The 21438-nt window shown below is 32.0% G+C and overlaps 1 protein-coding gene across 1 annotated transcript in view; it reads right to left on the reverse strand.

The window, feature by feature from the left end:
• LOC125068774 (protein sprint) overlaps nt 1-21438 on the reverse strand; it is a 210668-nt gene that overhangs the window by 176854 nt on the left and 12376 nt on the right. Inside the window, exons 2-3 of the mRNA XM_047678082.1 lie at nt 20848-20924; nt 11171-11241 (exon numbers count right to left, since the gene is read on the reverse strand). Coding sequence (XP_047534038.1) covers nt 11171-11241; nt 20848-20916 — 140 coding nt within the window. The 5' untranslated portion in view covers nt 20917-20924. The remainder of the gene's footprint in view (nt 1-11170; nt 11242-20847; nt 20925-21438) is intronic.

The following is a 21438-nucleotide window of genomic DNA, read 5'->3' on the forward strand; positions in this document are numbered from 1 at the left end:
CGCCTATTTTTGACATCTCCTATATGTTCCTTGACCCTAGTACCGATACTTCTCTTTGTTTGGCCTATGTAAGATAAACCACACTCACATTCGAGTTTATATACTCCCGCAGTTTGTAAAGGGATATTACTCTTGATAGGTCTCAAAAACTGGCTCACTTTCTTATGAGGCTTGTAAATGGTTTTAATCGAAGCTCGCTTCAAGATATTGCCAATCCTGTCTGTAACTCCCTTCACATATGGTAGAAATGCAGGTTGTCGCTCAACTGTGGGTGGCTTGATACGGCTTCTGCGATGCTGGCGAGGCACGGGCAGCTTGTTCTGGTGGAGTGCAAGCTTGACCTGAAGTAGCTCGTCCTCTAGGTGTTCAGCATCGCAGAGATGGTGGGCTCTCTGAAACAAAGATTTGCCAACGGTAGCTAACTGACTAGGGTGGTGGTGCGAGTCACCATTGAGGTATTTATTAGTGTGTGTGGGTTTTTCCTATAAACTGTGTGACTTAATGTATTGTCAGGATTCCTGATAATAAGGATGTCAAGGAAAGCTAAAGAATTATTTGCCTCTAATTCCATAGTAAATTGAATGTTTTTATTTATAGAATTGAGATGTACTAAAAATGCAGATGTCAGATCACTAGGTAGTATTGTGAAAGTGTCATCTACGTACCGTTTATAAAACCTAGGTGTTATTGGTCCGGAGCGAAGAGCCCTCTCCTCTAGGTCTTCCATGAATAAATCAGCGACCACGGGGGATACTGGGGAACCCATGGCTACTCCGTCAACTTGTACATAGAATTCATCATTCCACAATAAATAACCAGATGTGAGGCAGTGATGTAACAGCTCTGCATATTCAATAGGCATGTTGTGTGTCTGTAGCTTCCTCTTGACAATTTCGATGCAGTCTTGTATGGGTAAGGATGTAAACAATGACTGGACATCAAAACTAACCATTGTCTCGTTGTTGGTTAATTTAAGGTCTTTGATTTCACCAACAAACTGGTAAGAATCCTTGACATACGCCGCAGTGTGTCCTCGGAGGGGTGATAATATCCTTGCTATGTGTTGAGCCAATCTATATGTTGGTGTATCGATTTGGCTTACAATAGGACGCAGCGGAGCACCAGTTTTATGGATCTTAGGTAACCCATACAGTTTAGGTGGCTTTGCACATGTAGGCACGAGTGATTTTTTGTCCACCTAAACTGTTCTTACCAGTTTGTTGGTGAAATCAAAGACCTTAAATTAACCAACAACGAGACAATGGTTAGTTTTGATGTCCAGTCATTGTTTACATCCTTACCCATACAAGACTGCATCGAAATTGTCAAGAGGAAGCTACAGACACACAACATGCCTATTGAATATGCAGAGCTGTTACATCACTGCCTCACATCTGGTTATTTATTGTGGAATGATGAATTCTATGTACAAGTTGACGGAGTAGCCATGGGTTCCCCAGTATCCCCCGTGGTCGCTGATTTATTCATGGAAGACCTAGAGGAGAGGGCTCTTCGCTCCGGACCAATAACACCTAGGTTTTATAAACGGTACGTAGATGACACTTTCACAATACTACCTAGTGATCTGACATCTGCATTTTTAGTACATCTCAATTCTATAAATAAAAACATTCAATTTACTATGGAATTAGAGGCAAATAATTCTTTAGCTTTCCTTGACATCCTTATTATCAGGAATCCTGACAATACATTAAGTCACACAGTTTATAGGAAAAACCCACACACACTAATAAATACCTCAATGGTGACTCGCACCACCACCCTAGTCAGTTAGCTACCGTTGGCAAATCTTTGTTTCAGAGAGCCCACCATCTCTGCGATGCTGAACACCTAGAGGACGAGCTACTTCAGGTCAAGCTTGCACTCCACCAGAACAAGCTGCCCGTGCCTCGCCAGCATCGCAGAAGCCGTATCAAGCCACCCACAGTTGAGCGACAACCTGCATTTCTACCATATGTGAAGGGAGTTACAGACAGGATTGGCAATATCTTGAAGCGAGCTTCGATTAAAACCATTTACAAGCCTCATAAGAAAGTGAGCCAGTTTTTGAGACCTATCAAGAGTAATATCCCTTTACAAACTGCGGGAGTATATAAACTCGAATGTGAGTGTGGTTTATCTTACATAGGCCAAACAAAGAGAAGTATCGGTACTAGGGTCAAGGAACATATAGGAGATGTCAAAAATAGGCGTTCTTCAAAGTCTGCAGTCTGTGAACATGCTCTGGATAAACCTAACCATTTTATTCGATTTGATAAACCACAGATCCTCGCTAGAGAACACAGATTCATTCCTAGAATGATACGCGAGGCTATTGAAATTCAAAAACATCCGAACTTCAATAGAGAAGATGGTTGGAGACTTTCTAACACTTGGGATCCACTTATTAAAAATTTAAAATCCCAAATCCAACAGACTGCAAGACCTAAAGATACAGTTAGTGCCTTCTGCGTGCAACCGGAACGCTATTCAAGATACCAATTAAGAAATCGTTGGCGGTAGTTGTAAATAATATTTCTTTTTAATTCAAACAGACAAATGTCACCTTAGTCTGCCCGTGACCACGAACACTGCAAAGTGCTCGAAACGTCGGGATGTTAAAATAATTAATATACGCGATTAAATCCGTTAAAAACTAGTTTTATTTCAATGTGTAATAATCGCGAAAATCTAAGACAACATTATATTAATTTTCATTAGCATTAATACTTTCTTTCTAGAAATGCTAGTCTTTAATAGTCTAGTTTATGATTACACAAACGCCCGCCCTGCTTCGCATTTTATTAATAAAGAATATGATATGATATAAAAATAATTTATACTACAGCACGGAATAATACAGAAATTTAGAAATTTGATAATTAGTTCCAGAGATTACCGGATAATATATATACAATAAAAAATTACCTCTTTATAATATTAATATAGATTTGAGTATCGGAAAGCAAGCACAGATCATTTTTACTTAAAGGGATAAACATAAAAGGGTTTCCAGCAAAATAAATATGATTATATCGCTGGCTAAAATAGCCCAAATTTTAAATCAAGGTACCAAAACATCTTATACATACATAATGTAGGTAGAACAGTATATATCCTGGGAAAACGGGACGGCTGGCAATCCAAACTTATGCTAAAGGTAAAGAGGCTTCGAGTTTCAGTATTTTATTACAACATAGGATGAGAGACATTAGCATAAAATATCCAAGTGTACTGCACTCAGTAAATTGAAACCGAAGTTTCGTCGGTCATAAGATCTTCTGAGTTATGGAGCTTAGTGCTCCGTATAGAGCTGAATTATTGATAAGTATTGATCAGAAATTATGGTTTGAGTAAAACAGACTGTTTGGTGTATGAGATTACATCAGCAACAGAGAAGATGTGACGTCAATAAGCTATTATTTCGCAATATTAGCGATTCTTCTTTATCATTATTGATCGCTATGAACTGCAAGGAAGATTATCAGAAATAAAATGAGAAAAAACATTTATTCTTATTTGATATAATTTAGGTGCAATACAGAAAAAAAATACTCATAAATTAATTGCACAGACAACACAACATACAAATGTAAATCGTCGATCTTTTAAGTTCATTAATTTAATTAAAAATATATTCAGGTTTTTATATATACCTAATGTACCGAATGAGTGTAGTTTTAAATGCGTTAAAAGATCAAGCGTTCTTAATTTCTGATAGTAATTTCTTAAAAAGTTGTGCTCGTTCAACTACTTATGAACCCGTCATGTATCTCAAAATCATTTGAACTTTATATCCTTCATAATTTGTTCTACACGGACGAAAAGACTACTTAAAATGAAACGCTTTCTTAAAAGAACTTTTATAAAACCTCATAAACAATTTTTAGACGCATCTGTTCCTACAAAATGAAGGGAAACAAACACCATACTTCATAAAGAGGGTTCTTTTTGAGTACGGATTACGTTGGAATTTACTTTAAGTATATATAACATACCCCTAAATTTTCCTCATAGCAATGGTAGGAACAAAGTTAACAAAAAGAAAATAATAAGAATCAACGTGTTTTATTTATTACCATTTTGGGATTTTAGTATTTAGAACATAAAAAATATTTTACTTTATCTTAATAACGTCTCGTTTCTAAAGATAAGGGACATACAGAAACTTTTTTAAGATATATGTAGGAGGATGAACAATTAATACGTGCTGTTGATGCCAGCTGATGGTAAGTGGTCACTGCCGCCCATATACATAAGCACTGTAAGAATTATTAACTATTTCTTAGATCACAAATGTGCCACCATTCTTGGAAGCTAAGATAATATGTTCCTTGCGCTAAGTATTGCTGTTTAGCGTAGAATATCCGATGAGTAGGAAGTACCTACCCAGACGAGCTTGCACCGAGCCCTACCACCAAGTGAACTTATTAATATATTGTATATATATTAATATACTGTTTGTTTAACGTAATTCAGTAGTATATGTAATAACAGTTGAATACATGAATACTAGCAGAACTGTGCCACGTTTTATATTATTTTATCTTTACAAATCAATATGTTCTAATCTTATGTTGAATAACTATGATAACTAAGTATAATTATTTCTTAACAGTATAATAATGGAATAATAACTACATTATATTTAACTAGTTGCCGCCCGCTGTTTGGCTCACGTTTTAAGGGTTGGTCGTTAGGTGTTCGGTTTAAAAAACTTCCTTGGGGTTCAATCTTGTGTCATACCGAATTTAATTGAATTCGATTTAGTAGTTTGGACGTGAAACTTGTGATAGTGTAACAGACAAGAAAGATAGACTGAGTTACTTTCGCATTTATAATATTACTATAGATTAGGAAACATAATTAGGTGATTTAATTGCCGGAAAAGTGAAACTATTTTTATTTTCCGGTTATTCTGAAACAGAGATAACTTTAAATTTAATTTAACTTTTCTAAATGACGATTCAAAAAAGGTTTGTAAAATCCTACCAAAAAAAGTAAATTTTGATTTTGTAATCCAATACAAATTATAACACATTCCATTAAAACAATTTTAATTAATACTCACGACATTCTGGAATTCCGAAATCTCCGACCACCTAAACTACATATTACACCTCCACGTTTGTTAATATAATTAATAGATGAATAGATAGAAATTTCTATTCTAACACAATGAAATAAGGAGCATTGTCGAAAAACATTGAACAAAAAGCGCGAATAATAGTATGGTATAATATTCAAAATCCGCTAGAAAGTCAACCAATGGAGGCGAAGACGTAGACGAAACGATATTGTTATAGTTATTACTCTGTTGTCTTTGTCTTACGTAATAGCAACACTTTACTTGGCGGTTCGGCGGGGACAGATAACATAAACTGTTTTATTGGTACTGGGATTTATATTGTTACACATTTATTCGTATACTGTCAAAAATTAAACTTATTTTATTTTTGTTTTTGCTTGCGGAAAGTAATAAATTGTTTTGACGCCTATTTAATGGCCATATTTGATAAAAGAACTGAAAAAGATGTCATGGACTGTTCTTATGAATTTTCGGCAAGAATATGAGAAAATGATTAAGAAGCTTTTTTATTAATTTTCTCCGAACAGTTTCTTTACATTATGGAATTTCAAATGTATGTGATACAGTCACAGACTTACATACGTACTTATAGTTACAAACTAAAATTAATACGTCACATGATTATACCATATTATACCAAAAATACTTTAAAGGATATTTTACAAGAAAAATAAACAAAGTCTGTTGTTCTTGGGTGGGTGAATTTAAGACGATATATTTTTTTAATTTGTTTAAAGGGTTTAGTCAAATATGTATCATTTCAATAAGTACCATCATCACGAAATATATCAACATTAAGTGAAATAACGGCTCTGGGTCTGCCATTCGCAACACATTTTTGCCGTAGATTTTGATGACGCCATTACGCAGGGTAAACGGTCCGGTCGTTGTCCATCCTATGCTGTCGTTCGATTTAATTTAGCGCAGCCGGCGGTTACCCTAGCACGGTTAATTTGGAAATAATTATTGCCTACTCTTCTCCCCTATCCAGCAAAAAATCTACAAACGCTGCAGCGGCTCTAATGTTTTCTTGATGAAACGTTTATATCTGTATCGTTTTTTCATTTGTTATTCGACGAATAAGTTGTACCACGGATATAGAAACAATTACTTCATCTAAATAATAACATTTCTAAGAGCCGACAGTTGGATGGATAATTTCGTTGAAATAACACAAGAAGCAAGAACGGAAATCGTCACAACATTCCCATTTCACGTAATCCACTAGTCGTTTTTTATTCAGAGCATTTAGTTTTTTAAATGCCGACATGCATTACTCTTACTTTTATTATGAAACTCGAAAACATGGACGTGTCGGCTTTAACCAGAACCGTTTTCATCGATTTGTTTGAAAGCCTATTCGGTATAAACATTGTAAGCAAAGCCAAACAATATTCCGATATACCTACGCAGTGCAGAGATTGACTCTGCAGGCATTGTTTGTGGAGTTCACTCGCAATCACTCAAAAGTACTGTCAACTAGTGATGTTTTGAAAAAGATTTAATTTTTTTTATTTTTACACTTTAAGAAATAATATGAATTATTAACAAATTGCGTCGAAGAAATATTGAACTAGTTTTTATTATTTTTCACATCCATATATATAACTTATCTGTTGCAATAAGAAACTTGTGTTTGAGTGTATCTTGTTTTTCTAGTCGATAAGTCAGTCAGGGCAAAGATGTTACACCAGTATTTAGAGCACAAGCTTTAAAATATATATAACATACATTGTGTCAAAACATTGGCCATTTTTTTATCGCAATCAGTGCATTGTAATCTGCCTTCATTATCTTATATAACATTAACAGCCCGTAAATTTCCCACTGCTGGGCTAAAGCCTCCTCTCCCTTTGAGGAGAAGGTTTGGAGCATATTCCACCACGCTACTCCAATGCGGATCGGTGGAATACATATGTGAAATTAGACATATGCAGGGTTCCTCACGATGTTTTCCTTCACCGCCGAGCACGAAAAGAATTATAAACACAAATTAAGAACATGAAAATTAAGAGGTGCTTGCCTGGGTTTGAACCCGAAATCATCGGTTAAGATGCACGCGTTTTAACCGCTGAAAACTATACAATAATAAAGGCTTTTATTCCAATAATGTAATTGTTATCGATAAAACCGTCACATCACATTTCCAACTACTGAGTGGGATGGGAGGGGGTGGTTTTAAGAACTAAAAGCACACCGTACCTAGATAGACGAGGCACAAAACCACAAAAGGCCTCAGTTACAATACGAGCATTGTTGCTTCGCTTTTAATAACGAAAAAATATCATAACATAGATTCAGATTCTGCTATTGAAAATATGTAGTCATTTTAATATTAAAAGCTATAGCGCGCTTCAACGTAGCCGTTTCAATTATAACAAAAGAAATAAAATAATAAATCAGGGCCTTGCATACCTTTGTTTATTCTTATTAAAGCTGAAATATAAATTATTCTATTCATATGAATATTATATTTATTTAAATAATATGTCTGAATACTCAATTATCTTTATGTCGGAAATATTATTTGTCGTTTTGTTATAAAATATATAAATGGAAGCAAAACTGATTTTTCATTAATTTTGATTTGGTTTTATAATTAATATCATGGTCGGCGGTGAATGTTACATGAATCTAGCACATGTTTATCCACCAACTGCAGGAGCAGCGTGGTAGAATAAGCTCTAACTCTTCTCCTTCATACGAAAGGTGACCTCAGTCCATTAGTTAGATATAAGCAGACTGTTACTTTAATTAACTTGGATAATAATCCACAATTTTATATACGGTATACCTAAATTTGATACAAAAACGAAAATAAATACAAAAAGTGGTCTGGTTGGAAAAAATAAACACTTAAACACTCCACGAGGATCGCAAAAAGAAACTCGTTACAGAAACTCTTGCTGACGATGGTTACTCGGAACTTTTAATTTATCATTTCCACACGAAATCACTAAAACTTCCATATCAGAGGGCCGGAAGACCTTTCCGAGTGTCTTTTGGGAAATTCCCGATAAAGTTACGCTTTAAATATTTTAATAAACTCGTATTTAAGCCGTAAAAAACACTTTGCGCTCCCGTTTTTTACTCGCGACACCCTACTGAGGATTTTACCGCAAATTTTGAGTACGTAGGCTCGGTTGTGCCCGGCGTGGGGTGCGACGATGCTTTATAGGGCGTATTTCATTATTCATAATGCTTTGTTCCGAACTTTTGGCTTCTGTTTTAGACGTGTTCTGTTGTTCTGGCGGGACATGTTCATAACTACACTTATGTGTCGAAAAGATAAGTTTTAATGGCAAAATGTGTTTAGGCCTGTTTAAATACATTTCATTGTTGACACTTATGAAAGCTTTAAAACAGTATGATAAAAAAAAATGCAAAATTTTTAAAAAAGTACAGTTATATTTGATTTTAAAAGTTATATTCTCAGCAACAGCTCCGTTTCAGTATTATATCTCAAATTTAAATACACAAATCCATGCTAAAAAAATGTACAGGGTTTGTTTTACTTTCGTGTGATATTATTCGTTTATGATAATTCACATCGGTCGCATAATGTGATGGCGTGTCGGGACGATTTTCATAGATTTTTATTCGAAAAATCTCCGTTTTGGACGGATTTCATGCGAGACATACGTATAAAGTCAGTTTTACGGTAATGCTTGATATTGTTTTAGTGAACATCTACATTCAGATCACACCCTCAGTTTCGACTACAGACGGCTGCCCAGGAGGAAACTGAGGTTATTTTGCAAATATTTGTCCATATGGTTATGGACTTAACTATCTGATATGAAGATGGTGGAATGCTATTATTCTATGAATAATTATTTAGAGCATAATTTATAAAAGTTTTCTTTATTGGTTCTAGTTTGATTCGCTTTCATTAATATATAATAATCACATCATATAGCGGCAAATGTATTTATGTTATTCAATACATAAACCGTTTTCTTTAATTAGAGCAAGAGTAAAGACAAAACATAAAAAAAACACTAGCAACTCCACATTATTATCACAAATATTATTATTATCATAAAATAATTATTATAAAAAAAACTACATTCCATTGACATACTTCATTTCAAATAGTATACTAAACATCCATAGATAGTTAGCTATGTTATAAATACTTTTTGAACCCAAATTCATCACAGCTATAAAATATTTCCGTCTGAATTCTCTCGTCTATTAAATTACTGCAATAAACTAGGCATTGTTATTTGCAATGCCGTCGGACAGCGCCTGTCGACTATGTAATAGGAACTATGATTTGTTAAACCTACGCCTTTCATGCTATTGATTCATACCGGTTATTGACAAATTGTTGTTTAAATCCTGCACTGATAGACAGAATTGTGAGCTCACAATATCATATTTATGCGCAGGCAAATAATATATTTATATTCTTTACGCTTTATATACGAGGCTTTTATAATGAAAAGTTTAACCGCACTAAACGTCGCTGCTTCGCTCCGATTTTTAAAGCGTAATTTTATAGTATTTTGTATTTAACCTTACTCAATAAATCTAACGCGGACTCGTGAATAATTGGTACCAGAAATTACGATTTAGGCATATCTGAATACATATATTAGCCATGTGTTTTCATAAGCTTCTTTTTACATTGTAAATTCACCACCTATAACATCCCAGATGTTAGGTCGCTGAGCCTGTTATTATTTGAAGAGCAATACGAAGTATTAATATTAAACGTTTGCATTACAGGTTGGACCCAGGCTGTTTGCCAAAGCTTAATAAAACCACCAAGAAGTTCTATAAATGTAAATGATAATATTTGTGCAGGTGTCTTTTAAATAAACTCATTATAATGCACAAGCAAATAAAATGTTTGTAAGACTATTTGTAGAAATTAATTGAAATAAAATTGAATAGGTGCGACGTTGTCGCGTGTCTTTGAAACATGACCAATTTGTTCCACGACTTTGAACTACGAGTTCATATGTTGTAATTTTATAGAGTTTTATAAAATTACTTTAACATTACTAATTTGAAAGCCGTTTGATTATTTCTTTCGTCTCTCATAACATATCTCATTAAACGGTAGACGAGATGATGAAAGCACTTTGAAATCAAGAGTCGTTCACGATAGCGTATAATTCAATTTGTTCGTCGACGATGCGCACCACCGTTCTAATAATGTGATGCTTCTGCTATTTAATAACCTTCAGTGGATTTTAACTTAAAATTAAACTAAATAGTTTACCTATAATAATTTCAAAGCAAAATAATACATATTCTTAAAAGATCAATTACCTTTTGACATCCATGTTAGTAAATACTTATTGCCAATTTGTAATTATTCTGTGCGCGTGTAAATAAGTCACTGAACTCCTCATGAGTGGAGCTGGATCGCTTTTGATGAAATTTTTGGTGTGTTAAGGTAAGTTGCTGGATGGTTTAGATTAGAACTGCTAGGTGGCTCTGCGTTAGAGATCCATGAACAAGATAGCATTTTAACATAAAATTAAAATTCTAAAGTTAGCTAGCTATTCTCCTCGACTCTGTCACGCTTATTTTGCCGGCAATCGCGAAATTTATACACCCATAACCAGGTCATCGCCATATTTTTTTATTATGATCAGTTCAATGGTTTAGTATTAATACTTTACAACTCATGCGGGTAAGTCTATTCTGTAAGAACAAACTCGAAACACACCGCAGAACACGATCGTGAAATGTCAAAAAGTGATATGCGACATCGACTATAATAAGTATCAGCCTGTAATGTCTAAGACATTGTTTCCTTTTCGAAGAGAATCTTACTCCACCACGCTGCTTCAATGTGGCTTGAAGAATGAAGGGGCAAATTCAAACGAGAGTAAAATATAAAAAAAAATAAGCATATGTAAATTCATTGGCAATTTAAAGTGTTTATATATAGATATATAATATAATACGACTAAAATGATTTTAATGTGTGTACCTACATAAGGATATATCCTTATTATGGTATACTGTAAGTCGGTTTCGACGAATGAAATACGATGCGAGTTCTTTCAGAATAACACTACAGCTGATATTACTTATCTTTATGTGAATGTGTTTACTCACCTGGCAATATTCTCGTCGTCATAAATCTCGCAGAGCATCTCCTCTAAATCCGTTGAGAGTGTGTTCAGCAACTGAAAGTAAGAATAATATAAAAGATTGAACTTCAATTTATTAAAAATACGACCGTGTAAGAAATTTCGTAATAATAGCTAATGGATTATTTGAATTGCAAAACATATTTATATATGAATTCAACAGAGGTACTTTTAGTATTAACTCACTTCAAATTTCACTCGTGAACAATTTAAATCTTCTTAAGGCGATATGATATTTCAATACTTTAATCCTTCAACTGTTACGATATATTAATTTTTTTTTTTTTTACGGGAAATCGTTGTAATTAATGCATTAGTACTATATTCTAGCATAGAACATTTAAAAATATTTTAATTTGATCATGAAATTGAAAAATAAATATTTTTTAGGTGTTGGTTTTGTTAATGTCAAATATATGTATGTTTAGAACACTTTGCCGTGATGGATACTAATAAAGGTAAAAGATATTATATTATGTATATTTAACCTCTGTACGTGTATAACCGTTCTGACGGCAACTTTTATAATTTTTCAAATACAGGGTTTTATTTAGGAAATATAAAAAATCAATTAATCGAGAGAAGAGATTATGGATTGAAAATTTCACGGTAATTGTGCATAATCCCCGTTATTCAAACGGCCAAGTTCGATTTTCTATTCACCCCCGAGCACATATTGGAATCGTAAGGGAAATGAGTTAAACCTTGTTCACCACAGTCGCAGCTTTAGCTATTTGCACTTGACACACGGAAGCAAAAAATTACGAGCAAATCATTAAAACAAAAAAACTAGATATATCTATGAGTCAATTATTATAATTTATTTATTAAGATCTCCAACAAATGAGAAACACTTGCTAGATACGTTACATCTTGAACAATGTTTCAGAAATTCTATATTACTTCAAATATAGCTGTATTGGAAGTCAAAAGTACACTAAATATTGAATAAACAGAATTTAAGGACAAATAAATGTTAAGTACATAGTATATAGTGGTAGTTAATATATTAAAACATGAACTAACAGAAAAGTATATAATCGTTATTTAAGACAATGGTACGCGAAATTGACATAAGAACCTGTTACATAACAAGTATAAAATTTAAATTATTGCTAAAAATAAAATAATACTTTATAAGAATTAATATATTATAATTACTACAAAATATACCTACTCTTGAAGAGTTTCTTTTAGACAGTAATGAAATAGGTAACGAGAACAAGAAAAAAATGCTTCTATTAGATTACACTTGTTTATTTTTAACATTACAACCAAATTACACGATATTATTAGTGATTGTTATTGCAGGGCTGTATCCATTGTCTTTGAAAATGTTCTTGAAGATTTTAACTCTCAAGGACGTTTGCCTCGTTTATATATATTAATATATACAAGTTAAGATAAAACTGTCCTGTATCTTTTATTCTGTTTGTCAACCGATTTTCTTTTTCTTGTCTGTTAGCCATTGGCGCGCTAAAGTGTTCGTTCAAAATGTTCAAAAAAATCCAATTCATCCTTATCTTTTCCTCAATTTTCCTTACTAGTACAATAAAATGTATTTATCAAAAATCGAATGTTCGTATTCGTAATGAACTATGAGTATAAGAGTTAGTTATTTGCTTAGTTTGCAGACGAAGCCGGGGTGGCGGATGTAAAAAGTTTTTCAAATAAAATTCTCCAAGCCGCACGGCCCATCAGCACCCCACGTGTTGTACCAACTTCGGCCTTTATTAGCGCACCGCCCCTTGTACAGGACAAATTACCATAATTTTTCGGCTCATGTTGATACGTGTTGGCAAATGAATAACGAGACACGTTGAAATCTACGTTTCGTCTTACAACAGAAATGAATATTCATTGAAGGATTTAAATTTTTGGTTAGAACTTTTTTCTTTTATTTCTTAAATTTGAATTTGAAATTCGAACTGATCATTATTTAGAACACCACAGTTATAAATTTGAACATTAAAAGGAATACGATAAAAGGGTCAAATATTGATTGGAAAGCGACAAGTTCGATTTTAACCCCTTCGGGCTATTCATTCTCGCTCCTTTCACAAAACTTTTCACTTATTTGAATGAAATGAAGACTAAAGATACATTGAAAATGTTTTTTAAAAAAAAAAAACACCGTTTTGTGAATGTCATTGATATGAAAAAAACGTTATTTTCATATGACGAATAGCGTGTGTCCGTACATTATTTAAATATCTATATAGATTTAGAGTGTTACACTACAAAAGATATAAAACAAACGGGCCAAATTTATTAACTCGGTGAGCGTGACAGCTTGACACTCGCTCAACTTGTCACTGGCTCAACATCATACTTGTTTCCTAGTGTGCATTTTAACCTATTTAATTTCGACGCGTTATCACCTTTGACAATCTATCTACTAATAAATAATTCAAAACGTGTTTCAAATTATCTGAAAAAGCAACCACTTTTTTAAATTTCTACTGGTGTATGGTATCTGTATATGCTCAAAAAAGTGATATGTATACCTATAGGTACTTATATGTCACATAATATTGATAATTATCATTTGTTTTAATTGGAATATATGTATATTATTTGTAAGTGACAGAGATTTGATAGAGAGGAAATTAAAACAATAAGGTTAATTTTATTTTAACTAAAATATAAATAATTGGTATTTTAATAAATGAATTGATTCATTGTCGCTTTCAATTTCCATACAATAAATAAATCGTATGACAGTCGATCCATACGTCCAGCTCCTGACACTAAATGAATTTCAATCGATACCTTCCAGCATAAACAAATTGTTTGATACCATAAACTTTGTTGCTATGGAAACCAACTTTAACTTTTACCTAACAATTCACAAATTCTTAGCATTTTTAGTACTACTAACCTGTGTATATGTTGTTACACACGAAGATATCACTATCACCGAATATTCACAGCTATGGCCGAGTACCTGGCTGAATTTCTATTCGAGGCATATCTAGTTAATACTAGACAAAAGCAGAATGAGAATGGTTACAAGTCCAGACATAAACAATATTTATAAGAAAGGTATAGTTTGTTGTTAGATAAACAATATGATCAGTATTAATAAATAACCACCTGTACATTCAAACAAGAAACAATAACAATATAAACATTTATTTTGAGGCAATGATTAGAAAACGAAATAGGTCATTGGCTGCGAGTGTAATTTGTATGGTATTATTTTCTATAGTAGGTCAACGACCAACGTATTTGTATACATGTCGTTGCTAGGAAACCAATAATAACCATAACGACTCATTCCACTAGTGTTCCTGTTAGTGATATATAACTATCTTAACAGCAATCATACTTACTCATTTGTATATTTTAATGATAATAGTGAACTATGCTATGTAAATCTCTTTAATAATAACATTTCTTATTTTTTTTTCATATTACTTTAGTAACTTAATTTATTAAGTTAATTCATCAGAATAGTATATTTTAACCATCGACTCAATTTAATATAATGTTTTAAAAATAATACGAAGCTATTTCCTTTCTCAATTGAGAGATAATCCCCCCTTTAATACAATTCCGGGTCATAATGCGACTTGATCTACTTTTTTTATTCCTCATAAAGTGCATAGAAGTCGAAAGAGTGCTTCATAAATGGCATAAAGCTAACGAGGTTCGTCTAATTGTTTGGAAGTGTCGCATAATGTCTGCCGGGACTGTTGCTCAAGTTATTATTTCTTTCCATCGTTTAATGTTATGAGACGATATTTTATTTAATACAGTATAAGGAGAATATTAAGAGGGAGATGTTCGGAAAATACGCTTACGACTATATATTATTTTTACGGTCTATTCGAAACAAAACCCATACGATATTTTACTTAATCAATATATTTAATAAAAAATTGGTGATTTTTGAAACTATATTATATTAAATATATTTTGGTTCGATTAGAGTAAAACTTTCAAGGACAAATATTAATGATACTTTATCTGTGTCTTTTGAGTCTTGTCTTGTCTGACGCAATACCTGAAACATGAACTGAAGCAAAAGCTTTATTTTCAAAGATGAACCTAAACGAAATTGGCTTATGTATGAATGTATGAATTCGTCTTCTTAATAGTTTATAGAAAATAAAATTGTATTATATTCCCAAATTTAAAACATATTCTCAAAAAGCATATTTCTAAAATTCGAATATACTACGATATGCAAATTCCGACATTAAACTGCACGTTCCCTCGAGGCTCTACCGACGCCCGCGCGTTTATGAATAATGTCTTTCCTTACAGCCACGACAAAGTGTCATTTTTCCGCATCTATTTAACTATACGTTTATATTTACCGTCGTAATCTGCTAAAGTGATTCAATAAAAAAGTAGACCTTTTAAAGTTATTGGTTTGTCCGATTATAGATTGAGTTGCCTCACTTTTACTTAATAAATAAAATTATCTACTTATCAATATTATAATAAATATTATAGTTCCTAATTTGAGTTGATGACAAATGAATGTGATTATTGAAAATTACAGTAAAGATTAAAAATATATATCTCGATTGATCAATTAATTTCCTATCAAACTTAACATTGGCGAAATAATGTACACCCTGTTAGAGAAGTAGATAAATTAATCTAGTTTATTTTTTTAGAAAGATTTTTATTATTTTAATATTACACTAAGACCCGATTTTCTACTTTTTAATTTTTAGAGTAAGCTATTATTTAATTATAGTATTTAATACGTGCTCTAGGAGAGCTTACAAGTGGGTTGTTAGTACAATATAAGACCTCCTTTGTATACTTTAATTGCTACTAAAATTTCCTAAACGATTGGCTTGCTATTATTATACAAATAAATAAATAATATTGTGATTTTTATAATCTCATCTAAAAAAAATAATATAAAATTGATAGTTATTATTTGTATCAATTGTTGTTCGATACAATGATGCATTGATAAAGTACATCCTGTGTAAATATAACTCATGATAATGTAAACAATAATTACATTCTGCAAAACAAAGTTCATAAATATCAGCAAACTATTAAAAGTAATGCAATAAAAAGTTCTGATACGGGGCCAGGCCAAATAGTCATCCGGTCATGATATATATTTTAAAATGCATGTGAAACGAGCAGAATGAATTTGAGATATTGTGTAGGATCGACTTAGTGAACGAAAAAAAGGGAAAATTTCGTTATATTACGATCTCCTTCGGATATCCTTCGTGATCTTTATGGTATTTTTTTTTTCGCTTTCTACGAATTTTAGTTCATTTGAATTTTCACATACTGTTGATCGTTGTTAAAATATCGACCGAGAACATTAAAAATTAAAATTATAACACATACAATTTTCGATGTAATGACTAAGGCCAGGCTTTTAAGGAGCAGTAATCGAAGCTGCTCAATCTAAGTCTCAGAATTTCTTAATATCAACAGGTTTCCTAAGACTATTTTTCAACGACAGCAAGCTGAACACAATCATATATATGTAGTTTATTCGAGATACAGAAATCACTCAAAACATTAATAACAATTCAACCCAAAACAATTTTTACAAATAACCCATTTCCTTACATATATTTTAGTAAATATGAAAAGATACACAAACAAGGTCGGTCGTCAATATGGCGGAATGAATGGACGTTGTTGTCGCCTTGTCATTTGTACGGCGTAACAAATTACACCCTTTACTTAATGTTATTAGACCGCAAAAGTTATTACCGCTGTTTGTCGAAGAATGTGATACAGGACGCCATATTGCGATCGAGTTTGATTACTGCTATTAATTTTCTGACAGTGCAAGGAAATGACTGGACGAATAGATAGACAGACAGATTATTTGTTTTTTTATTGTTCAATATTATCTTTTTATCTAAGGATACATATAGAGTTGAATTATCGAGATAAAGAAATATATCTGTGTAACAAGAAATTCTTATTGGTTTGATGAAATACGATTTAATAAAATATTATGAAATAAGGAGGAGTAAATTTATAAGATAATAATTGTTAAATATTAAGTATGTTTATACACATAATTACATACTATACAATATATGTCAATACATATATCGTAGCTTATTTAACACGCTTTTATTTGATTTGCAATGTTTGTTAGTAAAATCGTGCCAGATTATTGATTAGTGGATTAGTACCACTTCTTTTTATCCCACGGATATGAAATTTTATTGTTGGTTCAGATCCAATGAATATATATTTTTAGGATAAACCTGATTTCGTCATACACTCAGAATTAGCTGCAGACAACAGAACTTCTCAGTAGTCAACAGCACAGATATAGAATTCTGTAATGTTATGCATTGAATATTATTGTATCGTATATATGCATCGCTTTGAATATTTTTATTATAACCTATAACATACATAGTTATGATATTCGTATATATATAAAAAAAAACAAAAGTGAAAAGTGATCGAGAACTAAAAGTAATATAAACATAATTTATATAAAAGATCTTCGTTGAAAATTTATGTCACAGCTAACATCCTCTAGGGAGTGAAAATTATTCAGTTTTACTTAATCAGTAATGCTATTCTATAAGATCTTACTTCAACTCTCCTTGATGAAAAATTATAAAAAAACTTATGTTTTTATGTTTTTAACTTATATTTTTTATTTTGAGTAGTAGGTTTTATCTTCAAACAAACAATTCTTTAAAAAAAAAATGTTTTAAAAATCGAATAATCAAAGTAAGAAGATCATCATATCTAAAATCTTATTAAAACTTGTTGAAAGTTAATTATTTCAGTACCGAGTTGCGCGTTACGCAACAAAATGAGTTAAAACTCCAGACAGCCAGGTTCACAGGTAGGGAAGTAATAATTACATTCTGTCGAAGCACGATTTTGATTCACGTCAGTTTATTAGTCACAGAACATTTCCACAATATTATAGAAGATTCGTATAATCACGAGTCCTTCAACGTTTTTATCTTTTAAAGTACTAGCCAACGGGATGACGTTACTTTTGATAGGAATTGACTTATTGAGATTTTCTATTTTTGTATTATAACACGTATATGGAAAAGTAATAAGTAATGTCGTTTTTTCCGTCATCTGAAGAAGATTTAACACAGAAATAGATTATAGTCTAAGGTATCTATTTAATAACTACATAAATAGAGAACGTTTGTTTCAATTAAAATGTAGATTACAAAAACATTTCGATCAGATAACATATAGAATATACTTTCTGATAAAATTAATCTTTTATTTAAACATCTTTACTATTTGATATTATTATTATTTTAATCAATATAGGTGCGATATATTTATCTTATACTATATAAACAAAATAACAGGAACTAACTAATAGCTGGTGAAACTAAACAACAATACATCAGAAAACAACTTTTAAACAGATTTACACATACGTGTTACGTTTTATCGTTCGGACGCCCGGCGCCGCTGTGCGGTCGCGGAAATTGAACGGCACCGCAACTACGCTTTGCAATTGCTAAATTTAAAATGTTATTTTATAAGAGCTATTCTATAAGAACAAATGAAACACGATCGTTAAATGTATGTATGCATGTATATTGTATGTGATATGCGACTTTGACTATTATAATTTTATAACTGTTAAAATACACACTCATCAAAATAGAATATCAGTGTGAGACGATTTTTCACATTTCACGAGTGAGATAGAAAAGAGACTTTTCGGAAACGCATTGATGACACAAATTATAAGCTAATCTCTATTTTCTATCGTGCCCGAGCAAGCCCGTCTGTGTGAGTACGACGTATTTATCAGTCATTTTACGCCCAAACAATAATACTTTGTAATACTCTATTCCGGTTTGAGCCACGTTAATTAAAGTCACAAGGGACATAAAATCTTAGTTCCCTTAATTGGCGGTAAATTGGTGTAAGGAAACATTAATATAAACCCCTATGGTAGTACAATTATTACGCCATGAAGAATAGTAGATACAATTGCATAATACATTTATCATGCATATATCATGGGTAGCTTGTTCCTGTTGCCGAATTGGTATGCAAATACATTACAAATCAATTTTGACAAAAATATACAATGCTGTACTAATTATAATAAATTGACAATGTTTACACCGTCGACAATTTAGTGACGAAATATACATATTATCTTTGAATTCGAAATACATAAAAATTTGATAAAGAAATAGTATTGAAATCACTTATTTTTGGTTTAATTTTATAAAAGTCACGCAACAATTAAACATATAACAAATACACATATAATAAAATCGTTGACAAATATGACTAAAGGGTTGAATTCGAAACAACTCGTCTACTAAGTGACGTGACTTTATATCACGACGCCTGAGTGATAATATAACACTAATTAAAATCTCGGCCCTTGGGCTGTTTGTTCGGAAAATTGCTCCCGTCGCTAATGGACAATTTTCATGATTGTAAGTCAAAGTTATAATGATCATTTCACAACTTCTCCAAAACGCTTTTAAAGTTTGATGTGATTGGATTTATGAGTATCTTCGAAGGTTGAAAAGTTGAGTTTGTTTAATGTTATATTATGTTTCTGTTTCAAGAAGAAATATGCTATAAATTATAATATTGCTTTTCTAACTCTTTAAATACAAATAATTTAATATGTGCGTAAGAAAATTAATGGGAATTATTTTGCTGATACACATGCATACATAGCACTAGCATTGCTGTGTTATTCTGCTCTGCAGTTATTTTAAGGCGCCTCATTTTAACATATAAATTATAAAAAATCTATACATCATTTTGTGTGTGATGAAAGCTCAAAATCAATAATAATTAAAAAAAAAATTAAGTTTAATGTCGCGAAAACTCGTTGATTTGAACCAAAGTAAACAATTATGTTTTTACACATAAGTAAACTAAGCGTGTAAAAATCGGTATACGATATAAAACGTTGCAAAGGCTTAGTGACCGTATTTTGTTATAAATTACTAAACAATAATATCTATGTGTAAATACGTCTAAATTAATAAGTAAAATATTATACATTAAATAATATATAAGAATCATGTTTTAAAATCTAAAAACGATAACCACAGGTAGTAGTACTTTAGCAAAATAGGAAATTAAACTGTCAAATGCATTCATCGATTACCCTTTAACGAATATCATAATAGTATAGTTCTATGTACAAAATAAGATGGCCGAGATGGCCCAGTGGTTAAAACGCGTGCATCTTAACTGATGATTTCGAGATCAAACCCAGGCAAGTACCACTGAATTCCATGTGCTTAATTTGTGTTTATAATTCATTTCGTGCTCAGCGGTGACGGAAAACATCATGAGGAAACCTGCATGTGTCTAATTTAAACGAAATTCTGCCACATGTGTATTCCGTCAACCCGCATTGGAGCAGCGTGGTGGAATATGCTCCAAACCTTCTCCTCAAAGGGAGAGGAGGCCTTAGACCAGTAGTGGGAAATTTACAGGCTGCTAATGTAATGTATGTACAAAATACACAGTATATTGATCGTATTAAAAAATATAAATTAGTATTCGGTAATATTTGTAAGGTATTTATTAATTTAAAATTTGTAACTTATTACTAACTACATATTGAATTTGACATTCCCAAATTTTTTTCTTAAAAGAATTATCTTCAAATAGTTATTTTTAATAAATATTTTATTGTCATTTTACCTTCATATATGAGCCGCCATTTTTATCTTCACAGTGTCGTCTGATGAATCGTTCACAAATGTTTGACATTTTCAACTCTGAAACAAGCACAAACATCATAATTATAATTTCGTATAAAAATATATTATTAGTAAAATAAGTATGCCTTTTTGGCAAAAAAATAATATTAAGAAGATATATTTTAATTCGCTTATTTATTTATATTAATGCTATTAGTAATCTTATTATGTTTTGAAACTATTCTTACACTTCAATTCTCGTTATCAACAAATGAATACCACGCAGTTCAAATTAAATAAACATTTGTCCAACCCGTTGTGCGTTTAAAAATGAATTCTTCGAACGGTAACTACTACTGGAAGAGACTAAACATCGCGAATATGTTTTTTATATTTTGGTCAATCTTCACTTTATCCCCATCACTTTTGGTATATCGATAAGTATCATAGCGTAAATAGTATGCTTATATGTTGCCAACGTGGTCAGCGCGCCGGGTGTTTCCAAACGAACGCTGCCAAAACTGTATTAGGTAATATTTCAAACCATCTTCATTACGGATTTGATTCAAAATTAAATTTATTTACCACATAG

Source organism: Vanessa atalanta, chromosome 14 (assembly GCF_905147765.1).
Source record: "Vanessa atalanta chromosome 14, ilVanAtal1.2, whole genome shotgun sequence".
In the NCBI taxonomy this organism is placed as follows: Eukaryota; Metazoa; Arthropoda; class Insecta; order Lepidoptera; family Nymphalidae; genus Vanessa; species Vanessa atalanta.